The sequence below is a fragment of the Clarias gariepinus genome, chromosome 9, assembly GCF_024256425.1.
Source record: "Clarias gariepinus isolate MV-2021 ecotype Netherlands chromosome 9, CGAR_prim_01v2, whole genome shotgun sequence".
NCBI classification, from domain to species: Eukaryota; Metazoa; Chordata; class Actinopteri; order Siluriformes; family Clariidae; genus Clarias; species Clarias gariepinus.
The window spans coordinates 14,078,295-14,100,834 of record NC_071108.1 but is presented as its reverse complement, the minus strand read 5'-3'; the positions used below and the strand labels follow the sequence as shown (position 1 = coordinate 14,100,834).

The window sequence follows — 22,540 nt, the reverse complement described above, 5'->3', positions numbered from 1 at the left end:
TGATAGTAGAGGTAGGAAGAGCATAGAGCTAAATTTGGTTATATTCAGTCAAACACTACAAAACAGATACATACATCTGTGTCTCAAAATATTAGAATATCATAAAGATCACTTACTTTTTAAAATTTCATTTAAAAAGTGAAACTTTCATGTATTTTGGATTTATTAATTGTAAAGTGAAATCTTTCACTGCTGTTTTTATTGTAATTTTGAAAATACAAATTATAGGCCATAAAAATGAAAAATCCAGTATCTCAATACATTACAATACTTTCTAAGATCAAGCCCAAAAATTATTTGCAATACACATATTCTGAAAATATACTCATTTATGCAGACAGGGTGTGGTTTGGGTTCTTTTAGTATGAACTTGACATAGTGGTGATCCTCCTGTGGCTGTGCTTAGGTTTTAAGTTATATAAACAAAATATAATTAAATTAAAATTTTGAATAATTAGCAAATTGCTGTGGGATTAACAATAAAACATAAATGGGTAGATTATTTTGCCATGTCCTAAAGAGTTTTATTCCTCTTGTGCCAGAGCTATTTGCTAGTGATAAAATGTATTTTATTTAATTGAACATGTTATACCTTTTAACTGTTAGCAAGATTTAAAGTTTTGGAGCCTTTATTTATATGTACATAGGAAAATGAGGTAGCTTGTGAGCATGACATAATCTTTCCCTTAGTGAAAACTTAAAAAGTTTTATCTTAGTTGCGCTGACACTGAAACCCCCCTTTATAACTGTTCAATAAAGAAAGCTCTACACTATCAGTTTTTCCTACAAAGCTGCCGTTGTAGGAAATTAATCAACACCTTCTGTTCAATCAAAATACAAATATTATGCTCAATTAAAATCAAGAATTGAAAAGCACTGTGGTATATACAAAATACATTCCAACCTAGTGGAAAAAAAATGGGACCGCAGTCAGGTGCTTAAATCAAAGCAACTGTAACGCAACATAATATATAACATATAAACTTATTTATTTGCATATATGCGATTCGTATATGTCTTGAAAAATTAAGGCAATTTACTTTTGTCATTTAATTTAAAAAGTGAGACTTTTATATGTTCTCGATTCATTACATGTAAAGTGAAAATTTTCAAGATAGTTTTGAAGGCAGTTAAAAATGCACGGCAACCTAGAATGAGAATTTTCACAGTCTGACTTCTATCAGCTGCCGCCTTTGCATATTTGGATCATGACACCCTTACCGCATAGGGAAAGTAATGTACACCTACTAAGCCTTGCTTTTCAGTTAGCATTGCCATGACAACTGGGAAACTATTACATTAAAATAACAACAGGGAAACTTTTACGTTTAGCCTTAATATCCAAATAGACTACAAAACTAACAATTTATTTTTGAGTACAGCATGTCATGTTTTTATTTCAAGGTAGGAAGCTTGCACTCTATTACATTGTGTCATTGCATTGCTAATTTGAAGTGGACTGGGGACATTGAGAAGCCCTGTTATATACTATACTTGTATATTTAATATTAATAATTATATAATGTAACATGTTACATATTTAATAAAAAATCTGACAAATGCAACCATTAGGCTCTTATATAAACAAATAACTATCATGCATGTCTATTAGGTAAAGCAGACCTGTAGTTTTTAAACTATACTATGGTCAGTATCTGTTTCTGGTAAATCATACGTGTTCTTCTGCGCGATAAGTCTTTTTCAAAGGTTGCTTTTTTTATTATGGATTTGGAAGTCATAATGTTATTTATCACAGTTGTAATTTGTTGGAAAAGGGTTCGCAGTCCCTAAACACAATATTTGCAAACGTAAAATTTGAGAGTGTACCGTCATTAACCCTCCAACCACTTAAAGAAGCATGAGCCAGTTGTGTGAGAAGGACATCAGGTTTGTGTGTGTGTTTTGTGTATGCGTGTGTCTGTTTAATTATCTGTGTTGATTAGAGATGCTGTTAGTCCCAGCGGGAGACGCCGGTCGATGTAGCGACATGTGGCTGTGTGTAAACTGGCATCTCTGTCGACTTGTGTGGACACTGTACTCCGACGTGTGAACAGACACGAGAGCAAAATTTAATACTGCGCCCTAACACAATGTTTTGATAATCAGGGTCTGTTAAAAAAATGTCAACGAGTCACGTTCACATATTCTTTCTTTTGTCAGGTGTTAAACGTGATTAGATTGTGGTGGTGTTTTAACTTGAGCTATCAGCATTAGAATTTTGTGTTGCTCAGCTATTATTATATTAGTGATTGTTGTTGGTTGACTGATAAATTTGAACATTTAGACATGTAGATATACAAGTAAGAAAGTACAAAATTCAGATGACGTAAAGTCAACATTTATGACAATAAGATAAGCGCCTTGCACTTCCAGCAGGTCCAGCTGCAGCCAAATTTCTATGGCCTGTTCTCTGCTAGCATTGTCTAAAAAGGGCATGATTGTGAAGATAAACTGCACAATCAGAATGTTTTTTTTTCTTTCCTTTTTTTCTTTTAATTCCAAAACATAAAGACATATCAGTGGACATAATCACGTGGCAGTTTTCATTTCATTCATCAATACATGTGCATGCAGCCCCTTAAGATGGTGATGTGAGTATGTTTACCCACAATAAAGTATCGCTTTACTGAACATGACACTAATTTTACCTTACCTGTGTTCTTAATGTAACAAGGCAAACAAAATTACGAATTCGATTTATAAATTTTGAGACATTCAGCACATTTACACAGTATATAGTGTATTTGTACTGTGTGTGTTTATTGTAAAACCTTAGTTTTTTCATGACTATAACCATTTCAGTAACCTGTATGTAGCAGAAACTTGTTGCATGAAATGTTTATTATCCATTGTCCATAAAATGTTATAAGTTTGACAGTCAACAGTGTTTGACTGATGGTTCATAGTTAGTAACCTAATAACCAGTGTAAGGATCTAAGTTCAGGAACTTCAAAGCTATTTGGTAAGTCACTCCAGATAGAATGTCTGCCAAGTGCCTCAATGTAAATGTAAACTCTAAAGACTGTAAATCTCAAAAATACAGTATGCATATTCTTTGTTTTCGATTGCTAGGTTTAATAGTCAATAAATGTCCCAATTTCAAATAGATATGTAGTGTTGGATATAAATTTGTTTTAGCAAAGATAGATTGATTTTGCAAACGAACGTGTTGGTGAATGAACCATGATTATATTTAATATAGGAAGTAAAAAATTATGAATGATTGGTCAAAAGGTTTTTGTTTAAAAGAGGAAAATAATTAGTTGTGTTTTATAGGTATAATACGTTATAGGTTGTAACCCAACAAAAACTTTACAAATAAGCCTTTTTGTATTGTCATAAACTGTGAAGTAAGTTGCATTTGTTTTCCTGTTAAGCCATAGATCACTGTGACAATTTAAAATAATCCTCTATGCCAACAAATAAATTACTTATAATATTAGTTATAATTATTAATAATATTTATAATTGTATTAATAATTATTAATTATGCAACCATTATTAATAATAATGGATATTTTTATTAATATTAATTAATTATGCAACCATGATTAATATTGTTATAAATAATGCAACCACTTTCCATAGCCATGGCCTGTTAAAATAAAGTAGTTTGAGTGGTAGTACTGTTAAACATTATTAGTTTAATATTTTAATGTTTAAAAAAAAAAAATTGGACACTGAGAAAGATATGTGTCTTGTGAAGAGTATACAACTCGTTTCTTTTCCCCCATTAAACAAAACTCAGTTAGACAAAGCGCTATTGATCCTTCAGAGAGATTTATTCTTGGCTACTATAATCCTTATATCCTTTAGACATCTTTCCAGTGACCACAACCTTATAGATATTCAGCCTCTGCACTTCATTATCTCCTATAGGCTATTTTCGTGGAGTCAAGGTGGGATCTCGGATATATGGAGAGAACAAGTGTCTGTGGGTGTTTGTGTGTGCACACATGGGAGTTGGATGTGCAAGTGGCCCTGTTGTTACCAATAAGCGTGTTGCCTTGCGGGACGATAAGGAAAGGACCTCCAGCCGCGGGAGCAGGCAAGCTGTTAGCTGCCATTATAAATAACTGTCACACCCGGATAAAGAGATCATGAGATGTTCCTCTGGAGCTGTGAAAGAGCTTTGCCCCTGCTTCTGTCCTGGACCAGCACCTGCAGCTGTGGGCGCTAACCGGTTCTGTTTGGAGCGTTTGTGATGAGTCATGGGTGTTATGATGTGCTGCGCTTTAATGCTTCTGTGGGTGCAGGATTAATCATATTTTTATCGTAGTCATGATATCAGCTTAACAATAGCACTGCGCCAACCATTTCTACACAGGAGTGTATATGTGATCTGCCAGACATAATCTTGTTAGCTGAAAGTCTGAAAAATAATAAGTGCGCCAGAAACTGATGCAATAAACAGGACAAGAAGCAGCAATTTAGAATTTGCAGTCTCGTTTGGTAGTCACGTTTGAATTTTTTTTAAATAAATGATCGTTGTTAGAGTAGCTTAGTAGTTTTCTTTAGCATTAAGTATGTTTTACTCAAAATTATGTTTCCACAAAATTACAGTTTGCTCTTATGGTTTAAACACATGACCTTCTGTTGGTTGTCTTGTAGACTGTGAATAGTGTACACCATTCTTTTATACTCTTTGTAGGGAGCAAACTGCAGAAGACTGTGTTGCTGAAGATGGTATGGGTCTTAGGTCTAGTGGTCTAGGCCAAAGTAATATTTACAGTATAAAGTGCTCCAGTTTTCATATATTTATTTTAAAAGTATTCAACTTGCTTGAATATTACCGTTTTACATCATAATGTCTGTACATGCCACAAAAATCTAGGTTGACGTTTCAGTTGTTAAAAAAATTACCAATTAATTATATGCCAGAGGAGAATCTACTTTACTATGTTTTATCTAGTTATTATTGTAAAAAGGGTGACTACTTATACTAAGCTACTTGCTCCCAAAAGGTAATTATTAAGTGAAGTGTTTTATCAGCATACAGTAAATGTGAATGATATATTTTATAAGTATTACGCTTACTTCCTAATCTGCTATATTTGAACTACAACCCCAATTGGGAAATAACTTGGTAATGTAAGGCCGCCTGATTTGAAACAAGCGCATATTTTCAACAAACCATCAAATTCACATGGTAAATCATCAAATAATGTGGTGTTATATTTTCAGGATGAAGAGACTTTACACATTTTTTTTTTTTTAGCAATTTATTTACAATAGTACTATGTTTGTGTCTAGTGCCAAAACACTCAAAATAAACTGATAATAATTAATTCTGAATTTTAAATATCAAATCAATCCTTCCTCCTCTTCCTGAGGTACAGTAGCAGATGGACAGCTGGAGCTTGATTAAATCCTAAACCTGTTTTTTTTTTTGACTGCCCTTCATTACCAGACCATGTTTTGCTGTTTTACTACCTTGTAGAGAAGACTGAGGTCCTTAAAATTCCAATATGTTTACTCATATGAAATTCTGGCATGCTCAAAATGAAATGTTTTATATCAATTGCATCTATAGAAGGTGAAAGCATGCGAATTAGCCGTTACTCTTTCAGCTTGTTTTGGGTTCAGCATCACAAGCGGCGTCTCGCTGTTATAATTGGTTGCAGGCTGTGAAAATGGGACAATACTTAACAAATAAAAGCCACTGTAGGCAATTACCGCAAAGCACATCTTGGTTCGCCGTCACCAAACAGATTAATCAAACATATCTCCGCATCTCTGAGCCTGCTCATTTCTCTCCTCTGTTTGAATGCAAATAAAGCACCGGCTGTGAGACTTTCAGGAGAGACTCTGTCAAAGGTAGTTACAGAAATCCAGTGAACAGCAAAGCATAATGAACATACCCTCCCATGCTAACATGCACCTCCCTTTCTCATATCAAAAAATGGACCATTATCCAAAGCATTAATCTCCAGCATAAATAATCGAACCTGCTGAATAATTTAAAGCAAATCATCTATTTCTGTTGCTTCCAGATGATATGTGTGTCTAAGGTTATTTTAATTTGAACTCTAGATTTTTCAAATACAAATGGAGTATTGAACATTTGGTATTTATCTCAATTTTTAAACTCTGATTTCTGCTCAGATAGTGAGGCCTGAGCAATCTGGTGGTCTGGCACATCATTTTTTTTTTAACAATGGTTAGATATGAAAAGAAATATAACACATTTTGTAAGGCAACTTTGATAATAAATGAGAAGCAATTATTATTTGTACATTTATTTAACTGTTATCAGGGTCTGAGTGTGGTTCGCATGCATTTAAGTCAAGGAAGGGAAATGAGCGACATAGGCTTTACTAAAGTTTATTCCTATGTGGTACTCTAGGCAGCGATGGTGGCTCCATTTTTAATCTGCAAATAAAATCTGTTAAGCCTGTTCCTCATTTGCACCACGTTTTTTTCTTCTGTTTATTAAAGCCAATGACATTTTATTTCCAGTGTGGTCTGTGAAAAGCTTGTGGCAGTAAGGGCTAAGAGTGTGTCGTGCAGTGGCTGGGCTTTTCAGGACCAGATGCTGATGGGTGCTCTGAGGATTTGATCTTGGTTAAGCCTGAACAGATTAACCTGCTGCTTGAGCATTTCGAAAGAGACAACTCCAATATTGATCAACCATAACATTAAAACCAATGACAGGTGATGTGAATAATGTGGGTTATGTTATTACAGTGGCACCTGTCAAAGGGTGGGATATATTGGATAGAAAGTAAAAAATCAGTTCTTGAAGTTGATGTATTGGAAACAATTAGTAATAAAAATAAAAGCCAGGTGAATGATCACAGTGACTTTGACAAGGGACAGATTATAATGACTAGGCATCTATGAGGTGTTTCTGGTATGCAGTGCTTGATACCTGCCAAAAGTAGTCCAAGGATGCACAACCAGTAAACAGCAGAGTCATGGGAGAACACAAATTTTTAAAAACTTAATGCTGACTATAATGAAAGGCTGCTGGATGACACAGATATGATAATGCGCGCCGCCATGCTAAAAAAATTGTTCAGGAATGATTTGAGGTACATTTGATTTCAAGGTGTTGACTTGTCCTCCACATGGCTGAGACCTCAATCCGATTGAGCATCTGTGAGATGTACTGAACAAACAATCCAATCCATGGAGGTCCCACCTCACACGTTACAGGACTTAAATCGGCTGCTGCTAAAAACTTGGTGCCAGATAACACAGCACCTTCAGAGACCTGTGGGTTGGATTTTGGTGGCAAGGGTGAACTTCTACTGTATCAGGCAGTTGGTTTCAAAGCTGATTGATGTATTGTCCTTTAATTATACCATAGTTCTGATAGACTAAAAGGAATCTGTTGTACTGTACTTTTAAAGTCGGAAACCTTAAATCTAGATTTGTGCCACATTACCTACAAAACAGATTGAGGGAGCGAGAGAGAGTGAGAAGGCATGGGTATTTTGAGCTTCTTGTTTAAACAATGACATATCATTATTATATTTGAATATTTGCTGAGGTCATGGACCAAGGTATATTGCTTTATTATGACCCAAGTGGAATAACACACACTACCTTTTTTTTTTTTTTTTTTTTTTACGTTATTTTGATTTACAGTAACTATGGTTCACAAGACAATTATAATTTTTACCTTACAGATGCTTATTGAATTTATACTTTTTCACATACATATGAAATGTTGGAAATTAAATAGAATGATGGCTGTAACTGTTTAAGCAGTGTTACACATTAGGTATTCCTAATCCTTACCCACAGTTTATTGTTTCAATATTTATAAGTTTGGCTTCTAAAAAAATTGAAAGCAGATATTATTATGTTAACTTGGCTACCACAAGTATGCAGAAAAAATGTGGGTAAGAACTACTGTTACTTAACATGGGAACAGCTGTAATAAATGTTGAATTGTACTTCATAAACTTCAAAAGTTTCTTTTGGATTGCTAAATCAGGTGTTTTACCTAGTCAGTGTTTATGATTGAAATGTTAAAATTACATTATATTATTTGTAATAATGTATTTGCTGAAGCTCCAAATACAATATATTTTTATTATCATTTATTTATTTTTTTGTTTTTAATCATGATGTTGATGTTGTCAGCGAAGAAACTATTTATACGTCATCATTAGATGCCACATACTGTTTGGGGGAAAAAAAGTTATTTAATACTTTCAGGTATTATGTTTTTCTCTTCTGTTTGAGGAACCTCTGACTTGGCTCTCACTTCACAGCCTGTGCATCATCACATATGCATTTGCTCCTTCAAATGTGCCAATTTCCAATCTTCCCAGCTAGCTACAACAAACATTACATTTACATATTGATTCCACAGTTTTAGTCAATGTAAATATGCTGTCATTACAGTAAATGTGAGCCTCTGTTAACATAAGCGTGTCCAAAGCTCCTTAGATTAAGGCAGTGGTTGCATAATTAATGCGTATGCCACACATTAATTCCAAACTCTCCTAGCGTTAGACCCATGATTAGCTGGCCTCCACGTCGCTAAGATGTTGATTCATATTCATGTGCACAAGCAGTGCATATGCTTCAAATGCTACTTGACCTCCACCGTTTGTGATTAGCCGAGCGCTCTCCTGCCACCTCTGTTGGAGCCTACTAGCTTTCCCTCATGAATCTATGACTCTGGCACTTTGTAAACTATTCAGAGCCCTTAACTCTGATCAATATAATGGTAAGGTGCTCCAGATGGCCCTGATCATGGAGGTGTGTTTGGGGCCATAGCTTTGCCCTGTAGCTCTTTACCCCCCTGCGGAGCTGAAGCTGACAGGCGGCAGGTATCCGTGGTTGTGGTGGTAAGGTTGTGAGAGCTGCAGGGTACCTGGGGCGTGTCTGAGCACACAGGCTCCTGGGAAATGGAGGGAAGCTCTGCTCACGGCAGGGAGAAGTAGTATGCGAGCCCCAACTCGTCCCTCTGCTTGACTCTAACTTACGTTAACTTTCTTTTTTTTTCTCCTCTGGTTGTTCTCCTCTGCTGTGCAGCGTCCAGCAGGAGTCATTAAATCAAAACTACCTGCTGATCGTCAGCCACCGGGAAGCGCAGAAAGAGTACAGCCTCAATTTCCCTGGCAGCAGAACCATCCAGGAGGTGAGAGAACAACACACACCTCCCTGATCTGTTTCACTATGTGTATGTGTGTGTGTGTAAGTGTGTTTGTGTGTTGAGAGAGATAAAAGAGATATGCCTCTAACTGGCTTTTTGTTTATGTGTAATATGTTTGCACACAGACAAATTAGACTTAAATCATTTGTTTTTAACAACAGGAACTTACCCCATAACAAAACCTGACATGATTCTAGTTTGGTTTGGCAGTTTTGAACAGTATGTCTGCCTGCCATGTGGATAAGACCGAGCAGATTCTCTCCTGGTCAGCTTTTCCTCTCCAGTCTGTCCACACAGCCACGGTCTGCCTAAATGGCCCAAAGCTGTTTGATCACGGGACAAATTGGCCTATAGGGGAGACATTTGGGGGGGAATGTGTTTGTGGAGTAGGGCTGCAAGGGAGATGCTTAATTTCTCGATGTGAAATTAAACAGTGGATTTGGGAGCAGATGAAATATTCATCGATACGTTGGAGCACTCCAGTTCTGTGTTTGCCTTTCACTCATCACTGTGGCTGCTATTGCCAGAGCTGCTACTTAGAGGAGGAGGTGGATTCACACCATAAAACCCCCCATTCCCAATGGCTAATCAACTCCCTTCCCTCTTACATAGGATCTGTATGGACAACAGTCTTTCATAGTCTTCATTGAACAGACTGCGCTGAAGTCGGTGTGGAAGGAGCACAAAACCCGACTGCCTCCGTTCCAAATACATAACCCCACCCTCGGCTCCTTCACATTCTCCCCAGCCTGCCCCAGTAACCTGCATGCCGCGCTTAGCCAGTGCCTCCATTAATTATTCACAGCAGGTAGTACGCTCTACGTCAAGTGTAACAAGCTCCCCACAGATTGGCTGGCCTGCTTTAGCCCCCTCCTGTGCAAGGGGAGTCACGTTGGTCCTACACACTGCAACCAGAAAGAAACACACATTTGTGATGTTCATTTGTTTTCTTCACAATTGGGTTTGGGGTTTGTTTTTATGTTGATTGGGCAAAAAAAACAACAACATTGAAATATGGGGGACATTTTTGTATGTTTAAATGTAATTATGTATAATTTTTAGAAATTGTAGGATATAGAGATTTCAGATATACCTTTAGTGATGTGTAGAGTTTTTGTAAAGTTGTTGAAATTCAAACAGTATGCAGCACTATCAAAATCCATATATCCCTCCATTTTTTTTATTGAATACTTATACTAAATGACTTCTTAATAATTTGATGTGTGAAATAAATAATCAAAACACCGCTGATGACACTGTTGGTTGGTTCAAATCCAACATCTCTTGCCCTTAACTATTTTTTGTCGGTTTGTTCCATTATTAGATGTAAAACAAACTCTCAGTACCTCCTAGCATGTTTTGCTCGCCTTGATGGTGCTGGTCACCATTACAGTAATCAGACTACTTGACAGGTTTGTAATGGTGCTAATTGAAGAGATTAAATCGTGAGCGGCGAGCGCTCCCCTTCCCCCAGCAGATGGTTTTGATGAGCACCCACTGTGAACCTTAAGTGTTGCTGCCGGGATTACAACAACTGGGGAGGGCAGCCTGCCGCGTAAGGAGGACCAGGCCTGGCTGGACAAAGCCGAATCAAATGGACTGCACCAGCTTTGCGCAATAGTCATTACGCTTTCCATCTTGAAACGCCTTGAAAGAAGGATAAAGATTAGAGGGACATATGTGTGTGTAGGAGAGAACATGAATGTTACTGTTAGTGACTTTGGTAGTGATGCCTTTTGGTCTGTTGACCATAAGAAAGTGATGTGTTGATAGAATTTACTCGGTTATGAAATGTTTGTATTTAAAGAAAAATAGAACAGCACAAAAATAAATAAATCTGAAAAAACAAAATACAAGAGATAAACGCTGCAGGGTTTCATAAAGTTCCTCTTAAACATTTTGTTGATGTTAAAAAGTTTCTATCTTGAGAGAAGGCTTAAAAAAAAAAAAACAGTCACTGTCCGTAAAGACGTGTGTGAAAAAGCAACAAAACAGCTACACAGAGCTCTCTGAATCCTAGCTTTGCCCTGATGCCTATTCACCACCACACAGCTACATATGGAGGCTCCCGTGAGCCATCTTTTTTCTCTCTGTCTGTCTTTTGTTTTTTTGCTGAAGACCAGCCGATGCTTTTCTACTTGTGCATATCAATAGCAGGAGAGAGAGTCTCAGTGTGTCCTGTTGTTTGTCTTTGCCAAAGGCTCTCGCCTTGCCTTGTTGCTCCCAGGGAACGCATCTTTTCCCTGCCTCCATTTGTCCCCGGGCCCCCTCTCTCTCTTTCTCTGATTGGCATTCCCAAACCCTAAGTGCCGGCCCAAGCTAAGCCTCAGAGCAAATGTTTGCCAGAAAAGTGGTGGCGAGAATAGGGCCGGCCGATCGGGCTTCACAGTCCGTGACCAGACGAGCTGTCCCAGGGATTTCTCCGTCACTGCTGTTTTTTTTCCCCTCCCGCAGCTGGAGAGACAAGCCGAGAGGAAGAAAAGAAAGATGGAGAGTAAAAGAGTGTGAATAAAAGGCATCTGGTGGTGAAGAGCTTGTGACTGTTTAACGGCAACCTTTTCTTCTCTTTGATTCCTCTCCAGCTAGGGATTACCAGTACTTGGCATTTAGAGAGATTGGATCATTAATGTGTGTGTGTGTGTGTGTGTGTGTGAGTGAGAGAGAGTATGGAATCAGTGGTTTTCCTGTGAAAGGAAAATGTACCCTAGTTTAGAAAAAAAAAAACTTAAATATTTAGTATAGAAATATCACTATCAATGAAATTAATGTTCTGCGTTATTAGCCTTCCTGTAATATTCCAACTAGTGAACAATCATAACATGCTCTTCAGGTTTTATATTATATATTTTTCAATATAGATATATGAAAAGATAATAGGACTTTGAGTAGCATTTTCTTTTTTGTATGGCGCACACATGCCCCCCTACTGAAATAAAAAAAAAAAGCAAGAAGCATATAGTGGCTGGTAAGATGTAAAAGAAAAAGTGTAGTTTTGATTCTGTCACTTAGGGGGCAGTAAAAGACCAGAGGCTGGGCCACTTAAATATGCGTATTTTCATATAACAATACTATTATTGAGCGTTCTCAAAATTTAGGTAAAAAATTCCTATGTTACATACTAAGTGTAATTTTATGTAGTTATTTGCTGTTTTTTTTCTTGTTATGGTATTGTATGATAGTAAACATGTAGAACACAAATTCCCAGTGTGGCATGCAGAATGAACAGGAAATTTTTTTGATGGCAGCTGAAATGTCTTTATCTAGGAGATCACACAGTATTTATGAGATAATGTCAGCCTTTTTCTCACCCACAAATTCTCCCTGCCAGTACAGGCAGTTTTCCCCATACATTGCTGAATTTTGACATTTAAAATTAAATGTCAGTGCAAATAGAATTCAATAGATCTGGCTCTGTTTTACTACGCTTTAATCAACCCTCATTGGTGGCTGCAGAAAAAGAAAAAAATCTGCTTTAGGACATGATACAAATGTCAGCTGCTCAGAATATTTCATTCAGATATCTTTTTAATTTAAGAATCAGTGGTAAATAAATATTGGCAGTTTGTTTATTTATTTTTTCTTTGTATATATAGAAAAATTAGAGAGGGGTGGGGGATTCCAGTATAGTTTTGCGGTGTGTTTTGCGAAAGCTCTCGTCTAGTAAAAGAGGTGGCATTCCTTGCTCATGAATAGCTAATGAGGTTGCTGTTTGTGAATTTATCAGCAGGGATGGGCAAATGGCTTTCGGTTTCAGTTTAATTTAAATCCGCACAGCCTTTTGTAAAATTCCTTCCAGTCTGCCGTCAAACTCCTTCTACACGTGAACATATTTTGTTTTTTTAGTTTTTAGTCCATTTTTGCAATCTGATACATTTGCATCCATGTTAAATCCCTAAATCAAACACTAATAAAAAGCTTTTCGATTTGGATTTTTTTATCGTGATAGGACAACCTCTGCTAGAGGAAGTAGAGGCAATATTGACAGTGGGCTAGTGCTCATAACGAGAGGTCTAGGCAAGTGAGCAGTAAAATGGCAAACCCTCATAGTGGATTTGTGTTCGTGAACGGCTAAACTCCTCTCAGCCAGGACCTCAGGTTTGGCATTAGTTTCTTCTTTCTCCTGGGCTGAGATGCCCTCTGACCCCAAACGCTTCATTACAGCTGAGCACGGGTGTTCACTGCTGCCTGCCGGTCAGGCCTGGGCAGCCAAATCCCTGTAGCCCTTTGGTCAAACACAGATATTACACTCTGTAATAACACTGGCCAACCTGGCTGACCTCTGCTCACTTCATAAAGCATTACTCACAGCCCAGTGTGTGTGGGCTGCTGGTTGTTTAAGTGTCTGTAGTGGGCTAGGCATTCACTTGAGATGCTGCACTCAATTTTCGAATTTCTCATCTATGTACCTGACCAAAGCACTCATGACTCGTGCCTTTGGGCATACACACTTTACATTATGAATTAGCATATAAAAGTAGTCCACCTTTTGCTTTATTATGGTAAAGCCTATATATTTATAATGCACTAATATTTTTTTCCCAGGCATCCACGCCCCAGATTCAGGGTCATATATATTTAGTTTTTTTCCAACCATTTTATGATGATCATAAAATCATATGCCTGTCCTGCCTAAGGGTCCACGTCCCTTCTGTGTGCCTGTATTGAGATTTGGTCATGTGCACCATGGGATTTCCAGTACAATGGCCAGTTTGCTCTGCTCCTATAGCTCCTGCTCTGGGGAATGCAGGCAAATCTGCACTAGTCAAGATCCAAGCGGCACATGCTTTGATCACCTTTGCTCGGCGCTCATCAGACTGGCACTGGGTTTTACACCAACAGTGGCATTTGGGACGAGAGCAGTTGCGAACTGTTTAAAAGCATGCAATGTTATTAAGTGCAGATACACGCCAAAGAGCAATACTGTCCATTTCAGATTGGGTTGTTGAGGTCGGGTATTTAGCAAGGTATCTGAGGAATGCTGGACTCCCATTTCATCCCTCACTTTTTCAAACCATGCTTCCCTATGAGATGTGACCACCTTTTTGCTGCTTTTGCAATTCTTTGTTTAGAAACGTAGAATAAAAATGTTGAACAAATTTTTACATGATTTGCTTGTTCTTAGGTTAAAAGGAACATTTCTGATTTGACAAACATCCCAGTACGACATCAGCAGTGGGATGGCTGGCCTGCTACAGCTTTAGACGACTCGGTAAGATTTATTTTATCAATTTTTTCTAATTCTGTGATTTAAATTCTTGTTAACTTTAGGCATACCTAGCATCCAGCACATTTAAAAAAAATTCATTTTCTTCATTTATTGGTAATAAAATGTCTACAATAAAAAGAAATGCACTTTGTCTGGCATTTTCAACCATGTATTTTACTTAAGGTATTTTCCAAAAGGAAACTAATTAAGATGTCACAGATCTTCTCCCCTCTTGTTGTCCTCTGCTTGTGGACATTTAAGCTCATGTAGTAGAGTGTCACTGACCTTTCCCACCCTGGGCACTGCTCCCTGCCTTTCATTTCACACAATCCCACTGATCAGAAGATGCCTTAACGCTAAATTTCGGAGAAGCCAGGGCAATCAGCCACATAACACCATGGGAACATTTTCCTCATTAATTGTGTTGATTAGCGTTATGCACTTAATTAGATTCGTGTAGAGGACACACTCTTTGTGTAAAGGTAAAATAATACTTGCTGACTTTTTAACTATTTTCTTTAGTCTTTATTGTCAAAAAAAAATTCTGTGTTTTTATTTTTCCTGAAGTGGTTTTCAGCAGTACTACATCCAACAACCATAAACTTGACATCCATATATTTGTTTGAACTTCCTAAAAACAGTGTAGCTAAACCAAACACACCCTTCGAGGTGAAGCTATTCAGGATTCATTCTGATTTCTTTTCCTTTGCCTTGAATTAGCAATGATGAATGAACATTTTTTTAAAAAATTATTATTTTTTAAACATGTTCTTTTATTTCAGCTAACTTATGTTACCTGTTTACATTTTTTTTGTGTGTGTGTACTGTTCAAGTGTGTATAAAGTGGTCATCTAGTAGCAAAATGCACAACAGAAATGAGGTCATTTAGTATACACCCTCTTACCACAGAAGCTGCCACTTCAACCTGGCCACTTCAGGGGCTGAAGTGAGCTCAGTCAAGGCCCGAAGCCACAAGCTTGGCTTGAGTGAAGAGGCCTGCCACTCATGAATACTCTTCAGGCCACATTAAACAGTTAATGCTGGGTCTGTTTGGTAAGTGGTTATGTGTGGCAGACTCGTGCTTGGCCACATGTCCTGTTTCACCTTGCACCATGCTGACTTGGAGAAGATATTAAAAACATTGGCCCCTTAATATTCAATTCAATTCAGTTCAATTTTATTTGTTCAGCGCTTTTAACAATTGACATTGTCGCTACACAATTATTATTATTAAAAATTATTTAAGTTTGTATGAGATGTGAACGTGTATGAATCAAAATTATAAGTTTGTCCCTGATGAGCAAGCTGAGGACGACGACAGTAGCCGTTGATGGTAATAGAGAGGAACCAGACTCAACAGGGAACCCATCCTCATTTGGGTGAAACGGATAACAGTGATTGATCTGCATCATACGGTGTAAGACTGGAAGTTTAGTATAACAGGAGATGTGTTTAAGTTAAAATTTAGTCCAGTTTGTTAGTAGAGGCTTGGGTAGACTGTAGGAAACCCCAGTCCTGAACTATCAAGCGACTGAAGTCACAAGTCCTCAGAGAACAGCTGTCTGTATCAGCCGAGGACAGGTCCGTCTTCGTGGAAAAGTGGCACCGTTTCCATTCACCACATGCATCCCAGGCAGACCACATGAGCGACGAGACTTCCAACCAGAAGCAGGACACAAGGACGAGTCAGACAGCTCCAGGGGGCAGAGGGGATCTGGATCACTGGTAGCTCAGGACAGACATGTATAGCTCGAAAAAAGAGGTAGAGGAAAAGAGAGAGAGAAGAGTAGAGAGAGAAGAGGAGGGGGCAGAAGAGAAGGAGAGATGGCAGTTAGGTATGGTCACAGTCAAACAATGTATAATGTGAATAAATATTTCAGGCAGAGTGCAAGCAGGGACTCCGACAGGACTAACTATGACAGACATATGTCAGACATAAGGGGGAACTGGGATGTTAAGTGACCAATCACTTCACTGTCAACAAACCTGAGTGATCAATGAGAGTGAGGAAGACAGCATCTAAACATACCAGTTCACCATAATACTCTACGTCAAGGGGGCCCCCAGATCTGCTCCTTTACCTAAGGCAAATCTATTTACATAAATTCTTGGCTAAATAAATAGGTTTTTAGCCTTGACTTAAACACTGAGACTGTGTCTGAGTCCCGAACATTAATTAGAAGACTATTCCATACCTTTGGGGCTTTTTTAGAAAAAGCCCTGCTCCCTGCTGTAGTTTTCTTAATACGTGGTACTGACAAGCAGACTGCATCCTTTAATCAAAGTAGGCATGGCGGATTGTAAGACACAAGTAGTTCACTCAGATACTGCGGTGCAAGACCATTTAATGCTTTATACGTCAATAGTAGTATTTTAAAATCAGTGCAAAATTTCACAGGAAGCCAATGCAGTGTGGTTAAGATATGGGTCTTCTGGTTCTAGTGAGGACTCTTGCTGCTGCATTCTGGACTAACTGAAGCTTGTTTAAATACCTTGTTGAACAACCAGACAATAAGGCGTTACAATAGTCCAACCTAGAGGTGATAGAAGCATGAACTAGTTTTTCCGCATTGTTTAGTGACAATATATTTCTAATCTTGGCAATACTTCTGAGGCGAAAGAATGCTATCCTGGTAATATTATCTACATGTGCTTCAAATGAAAGGCTGGGATCTATAATCACTCCGAGGTCTTTCACTGTTGCACTTGGTAGAACAGAAAGTTTAATCAGAAAGCTTGCTTCTAGCTGCTTGTGGTCCGATGACTAGAACTTTTGTCTTATCAAGATTAAGCAGAAAGAAGTTAATTAACATCCAATCTCTTATGTCCTGCACACATTGCTCAACTTTCGTAAGCTGGTTTTTCTCATCTGGTTTTGCTGACATGTAAACTGTATGCCATCAGCATAACTAATACCATGCTTATGAGTTATGTTGCCCAGAGGAAGCATGTAAAGGGAAAGAAGCATGGGCCTTAAACTGACTTTAGACTAAAACTCCACTTTAGAACATGCAGAATGGTCACCATTTAAATCTACAAACTGATAACGATCAGTCAAATACAATCAAATAGGATCTGAGCCACAAGAGCGCCGTTCCCTTAATTCCTACTACATTTTCTAATTTGTGAAGAAGAATACTATGATCAATAGTGTCAAAAGCTGCACAGAGGTTGAGTAGCATAAGTATAATGACGCAACCCTAATCAGAGGACAATAGGAGATCATGTACTACTTAAACAAGTGCTGCCTCTGTGCTGTGATGAGGCATAAATCCTGACTGATTCAGTTTGTTTATGCCATTCCTATGTAGCTGAGTAAAAACTTAATTATTTTCAACAGGGGTTCTGTTATTGCTGGTACTATCTGCTTGAGAAAATGTATCGGTATAGGATCTAATAGACAGGTTGACAATTTAGAAGAAGGGATGAGTGAAATTAGTTTGCTCTCTTCAAGGGGAGTAAAGTATTTTAGGTTCTGATGTGGTGTGGTTAAATTATCATCTCTATCACTTAAATTGTCTGGTTTCAAAGCCAGATTTTTTTTTGCCCAATATTTATGATTTTGTTATTGAAAAAGTTCATGAAGTCCTCACTACTCTAATAATGGCCAGGGCTCATATTAAAATAACCAACCGTGTATTAAAAAGAAAAGCTCCTGTGTGGCAGACAGGCTGTTTCTGTGCATATCTCATTAACCCAGTCTCATCTCCCAGGATTTGTACCAATACACAGCATAGCCACGGCTTAGAATTACATTTACTAGAAGCCTGAATCACTGGCTGCTTGCTTCCATTGTCCTTTGCTTGTTCTCTAGCTTTTTCTCATTTAATTCTTTTGTTTAATTTTGCTTATATAAGAGAGAAATTGAAAGAAAAATTATTTAATGACAGTTTACTAGTCAGAGACTCTCGCTCCAAATGTATTCATCAGATGATTTCTTTATTTTTATATAATTAGCTATATAATTTCTATATATCTACCTAGATATAAACCTTTTTTTAATTTTATAATTATTAAATTATTATTTTGTATCTAGCTAAACATAATTTTTTTTTTAAATCTAATGGGTTTTTATGGGAGTAACAAAAATCTGCACTCACACCACTTAGTGTCTGTTTATCTTCTCAACAAATATTTACTTCCTTGAAGAAGGCCTGATTGAACTCATTTGGTTTGTTTATTCAATTACATTATTCATTTTGAGCTGGGTTTTATACTTAGAAAAATTGAGTAGAATGAAAAGATAGCTTAGAATAGATTTCTGATGACAAACAAAAACATTAGTTACACATAGTAATATATGATATTGGGCATGTATTCTTCCAGGAATCCATTAGCTTATTAGCATTAATTCTTGCACTGCTTGAAATGTTTGCGCAAATGATTATACCATATATTTAACATGGGGGTGATTATTACGAACATTTTTGTTGGTGGTGGGCTGGAACTTGTGGCATCAGTTCAGCCGTGTGGTGTGTCCGTGTAGAAAGATAACTTGTTACTGCAGCTCTAACTGTTTGTGCTGAGAAAAAAAAACAATAGTATATTATGTTCGCTTTTGATCCAGCATTACTGAACATTGAGTCTTATTGATTATTGCTGTTCTTAAGACAAAGTATTCTCAGACAAGAAGTAGTCCTGAACTCCAAAAAAAGAAAAAAAGGTGTATAGGTTAAGCTGATGCTTTTCTTTTTTAACCTTTTCCGGAGGATGATCAAAGTATGACCGCCTTTTTAAATTTTTTTTTATTTTTAAACACACTCTCTAAGCTTTAATTTTCAAGTCAAATTGTAATGTGATCCAGGGTTATGTCTCTGTCTGGGCTCACACTGCAGCTCGCCTCTGACTTCCCTGCTGATCACTTCTGACCGACAGCTTTATGAAACACCTGAGGGAGTGATTGACAGCCTCTGGTACATCCTTATTAGAGTACTTTCCACCGTAATTGCTGACATTTATCCAGTGTTTCATGGTGTTTGCTAATGTATTACTGCGGCTGCTCTCAAAGGGGTTATGTGCCTCTCTTCTCTTATGGGATCTTCACCTTGTGGACTCGAGTAGGAGGCTTATTGGGCCTGTTGGTTGCCTTAGCGACAGGGCTCAGCGCTAAGCTGCCCAGAGCCTTGAGTCGAGATTGCTGTCTGCAGGGTGATAGACACTTCCTCATACATGTTCTTGGCCCCACCATACCAGCTGCTTCTGACTTTTTTGCCTTTTGACTTTCAACAGATTTTACATGTCCTTTTGCATGTTGTCGAGTCTGAGGCCAAGCTTCAAGCTGGAGTCCTCTGATCTTGCGTGGCTGCTTTGCCTTTCAAGCCCATATTGTGATTCTGCTTGCCTAATAGGCAGTGCTTATTGGCTTCTGTCAGGCACGTTGAGACCTCAGGTGTGATCAAGGTCCCCACATCTGACTAGAATCCACATCTAAATCAAAGACAGCCTCTTGCACAACTGGAAAACTGAAAGGCCTCAACAGGTGGTTGGGCCAGGGCATCACCCTTTCTTTCTTGCTATCTTTTCTTCCATCTCCATATCTCTCTCTCTCTCTCTCTCTCTCTCTCTCTCTCTCTCTCTTTTCGCTGTCCACTGTCTGTTGTGGTCCTCCTTTAAAAGAACACGGGTGAGGTGCTGGTAGGGCTCGAGATCAGACAAGTGCAGCTGTCCACAGCAATTATCTCATCCTTACAGCCAGATAGAGTGACTCAAAGAGTAGAATAGACAAATGAAAAAAGTAAAAGAATTAGGTGGTTTGCAAGGTTTGTTTGTAGAGATGAAACAAAATCGTCTTCTGCATGCACCCCAATGCATGAGCTTTTAATGCAAGTGGTAATTAAGAGAATCCAAAGGGAGGAGAGTTCATTGTGTGTTGCAGGAGCGGGGGTTCAGGAAAAGGGGAGGGAGGGTGACCTCTCTCAGTAGCCTGCGGCTCCTGAGCACACAATTTGTCAGCAGTGCTTGTCTCACAGCATCTCAAGGAAGAATGGACAACCAAGTATAGAACGGGGCACTACTTCATGTGCTCTGTCTCCAATAAACCCAGCTCCTTTTGCCCTTTCTTCCAATCCCTATTGTGTGGTAAAGTGATGAAACTTGATTTAAACTCTTATGAAGATAGGAGGGGAAGCCTGCTATTGAGAAGCCAGAGGCAGCGTTCTTGTGTTTTTTTGATTGCTTAGGGAGCGCAATTAACAAGCAGCCATCCACTTGGAGCTTTGCGAAGTTCTGTTCAGCAACACACCCCTCTACCTGTTTTGCTCAAGTGTAATCACTGTTTTTAGAGATGCACTAAGTTACTTACCACGACAATACTGGTGTAAAAAAAAAAAAAAATTTATCAATGTTGCTGAAATGTACATTACCCACTCAGATTATTTCACTAGGTCATTCTTGTCTGTACAGTAAACTTTTCATAGTTACCCTTGAAAGGCAGGAAAAAAAAAACTTTTTTTCCACTGAAAAGATTGTTTGGTAAAGAATTATTTTTTTTTTCTTTTACATTTTTTTGTACAGCAGCGACAAAATACTTTACAGATATGTTTGATACCTTTCGGTCATAACGGAAATAAGCAATGACAAACCCAGCTACTAATTTGCTGTTGTTGTAATTACCTCTTGATTCTGCAGTACCCAGCTGGCTCACGTTAGCTAAAGCACTTTACAAAAGGACTGATTACAACCCCATGCTGTCTGCTGTCCATCTCTTCTTTTCTCATTTGCACCATTGGATCTAACCTCTCCCTATGGGAATCAGTCAGCCCTATGAGCTAGCTTTTAACTGGTTATACCCACAAGCATAAATAGAGGAGAGTATTTACTCTTTTATGGAGGTTGATGAACGTTTTCAGTACAGGTAGGTCATTAGATGACAGGCCGATGGCAGACTCTTAGAATCAATGATTAATCAAGCTTGTTCTGTAATTCCGATACGCAGACGCTCAAGTGTTGAGAAAGCTGACACGACGAGTCTCGAAAATGAGCAGGTGAGTGTCGCTAAAGCCGATAAAACATAATGGCAGGTAAGTGTTGATAAAGCTGATGTGAGCTGAGGGGATGAAGCGTTCTGTTTCGCAGTGTTGGTGAGGTGTGAGGGGCAGAGAGGTCTTAATGAGTCCCTGTAGTGCGCAGGCTTGCTGACATTTCCACTGCAGATGGGGAGTTAATGAGACAACCAGACTTCCACCCCACCCCTCCATCTTCTAGCTGCAGGCAGATCAACTGATAGAAATATTACTCTTTAAACCTTTAGAGATGTAATTCCTGTTCAACTCCAAGGAAAAAGTGTTTGTATTCCAAGCAATTCAGGCAAAAGCAAACCTGTAAACAAGTACATGATTATAATTCACTTGATGCGTATGGTTTTGGTTACATGACCCTCGCCACCTGTTGTCAGCTCCTTGTCATTTAACACATTGATTGTTTAGACCCAGTGTTTCCAGTCTCTAAGCCCAAGGCTTGCGCTTAGGCTTTGATTGCTTATGCATCTTGGTGTTGCCGTGTAGCTAATGACTGTGATGTTGTGTTCATGTATAGATGACGTTGGCCTCCTCCGGGATCAGCTACCCATGTCATCGGCTGACTGTGTGCAGGAGATCCTCCCCAGCCACCACTCTGGAACCAAATGAGGAGGTACAGTAAAAAAAACACTCGTTTAGCCACACATCAGCGATTTTCATTTTGGTTTGAATTTTATTTTGATCAGTTTATTGTTCCTTTAACATCAACAACAGTCAGATTTTATGGTCCTATATTATTTCTGTTTCTTTGATAAAGTATCGATGTAATATATGCTTAGCTCCAGAATTACTCGCACACACTGTATTTTCTTACCTTAAAGAAAAGCATGTGACACAATTGTTGCCACCCCTGCAGTTGGTATTTTGTGTAACTTCCAACACCAGCATGACCGCACACCACGACACGGGTACTCTCAGGTGAACTTTTCTCTTTTTCTCGCCGATCCTACAAGGTTTTAATAGAGTTTGCCTTAAGTGGCTTTGCCACTTGTTTGTTCATAGCAACAGATGGACTACAGTTCTAAAACATATTTCCAAATCGGTTAAAATAGTTCCATACCCACAGAATCAATTTGTTGGCCTTCCTCTACCCATCTTGATCACAGATCTCCAGATATTCTCAGCATGGCAATAAAACAGACATGAAAGTCTCACTATAAAGTGTGTGGTATTAGTATGAATGTGTTAGGTGCAGCATCATTT

The 22,540-nt window shown here is 38.3% G+C and overlaps 1 protein-coding gene across 2 annotated transcripts in view; it reads left to right on the top strand.

The window, feature by feature from the left end:
• Nucleotides 1–22,540, top strand: part of faf1 (Fas (TNFRSF6) associated factor 1) — a 76,000-nt gene that overhangs the window by 24,159 nt on the left and 29,301 nt on the right. For both annotated transcript variants that reach the window (XM_053503615.1, XM_053503617.1), the window contains 3 exons: nt 8,995–9,100; nt 14,238–14,324; nt 21,855–21,950. In XM_053503615.1, the coding sequence (XP_053359590.1) occupies nt 8,995–9,100; nt 14,238–14,324; nt 21,855–21,950 (289 nt within the window). The remainder of the gene's footprint in view (nt 1–8,994; nt 9,101–14,237; nt 14,325–21,854; nt 21,951–22,540) is intronic.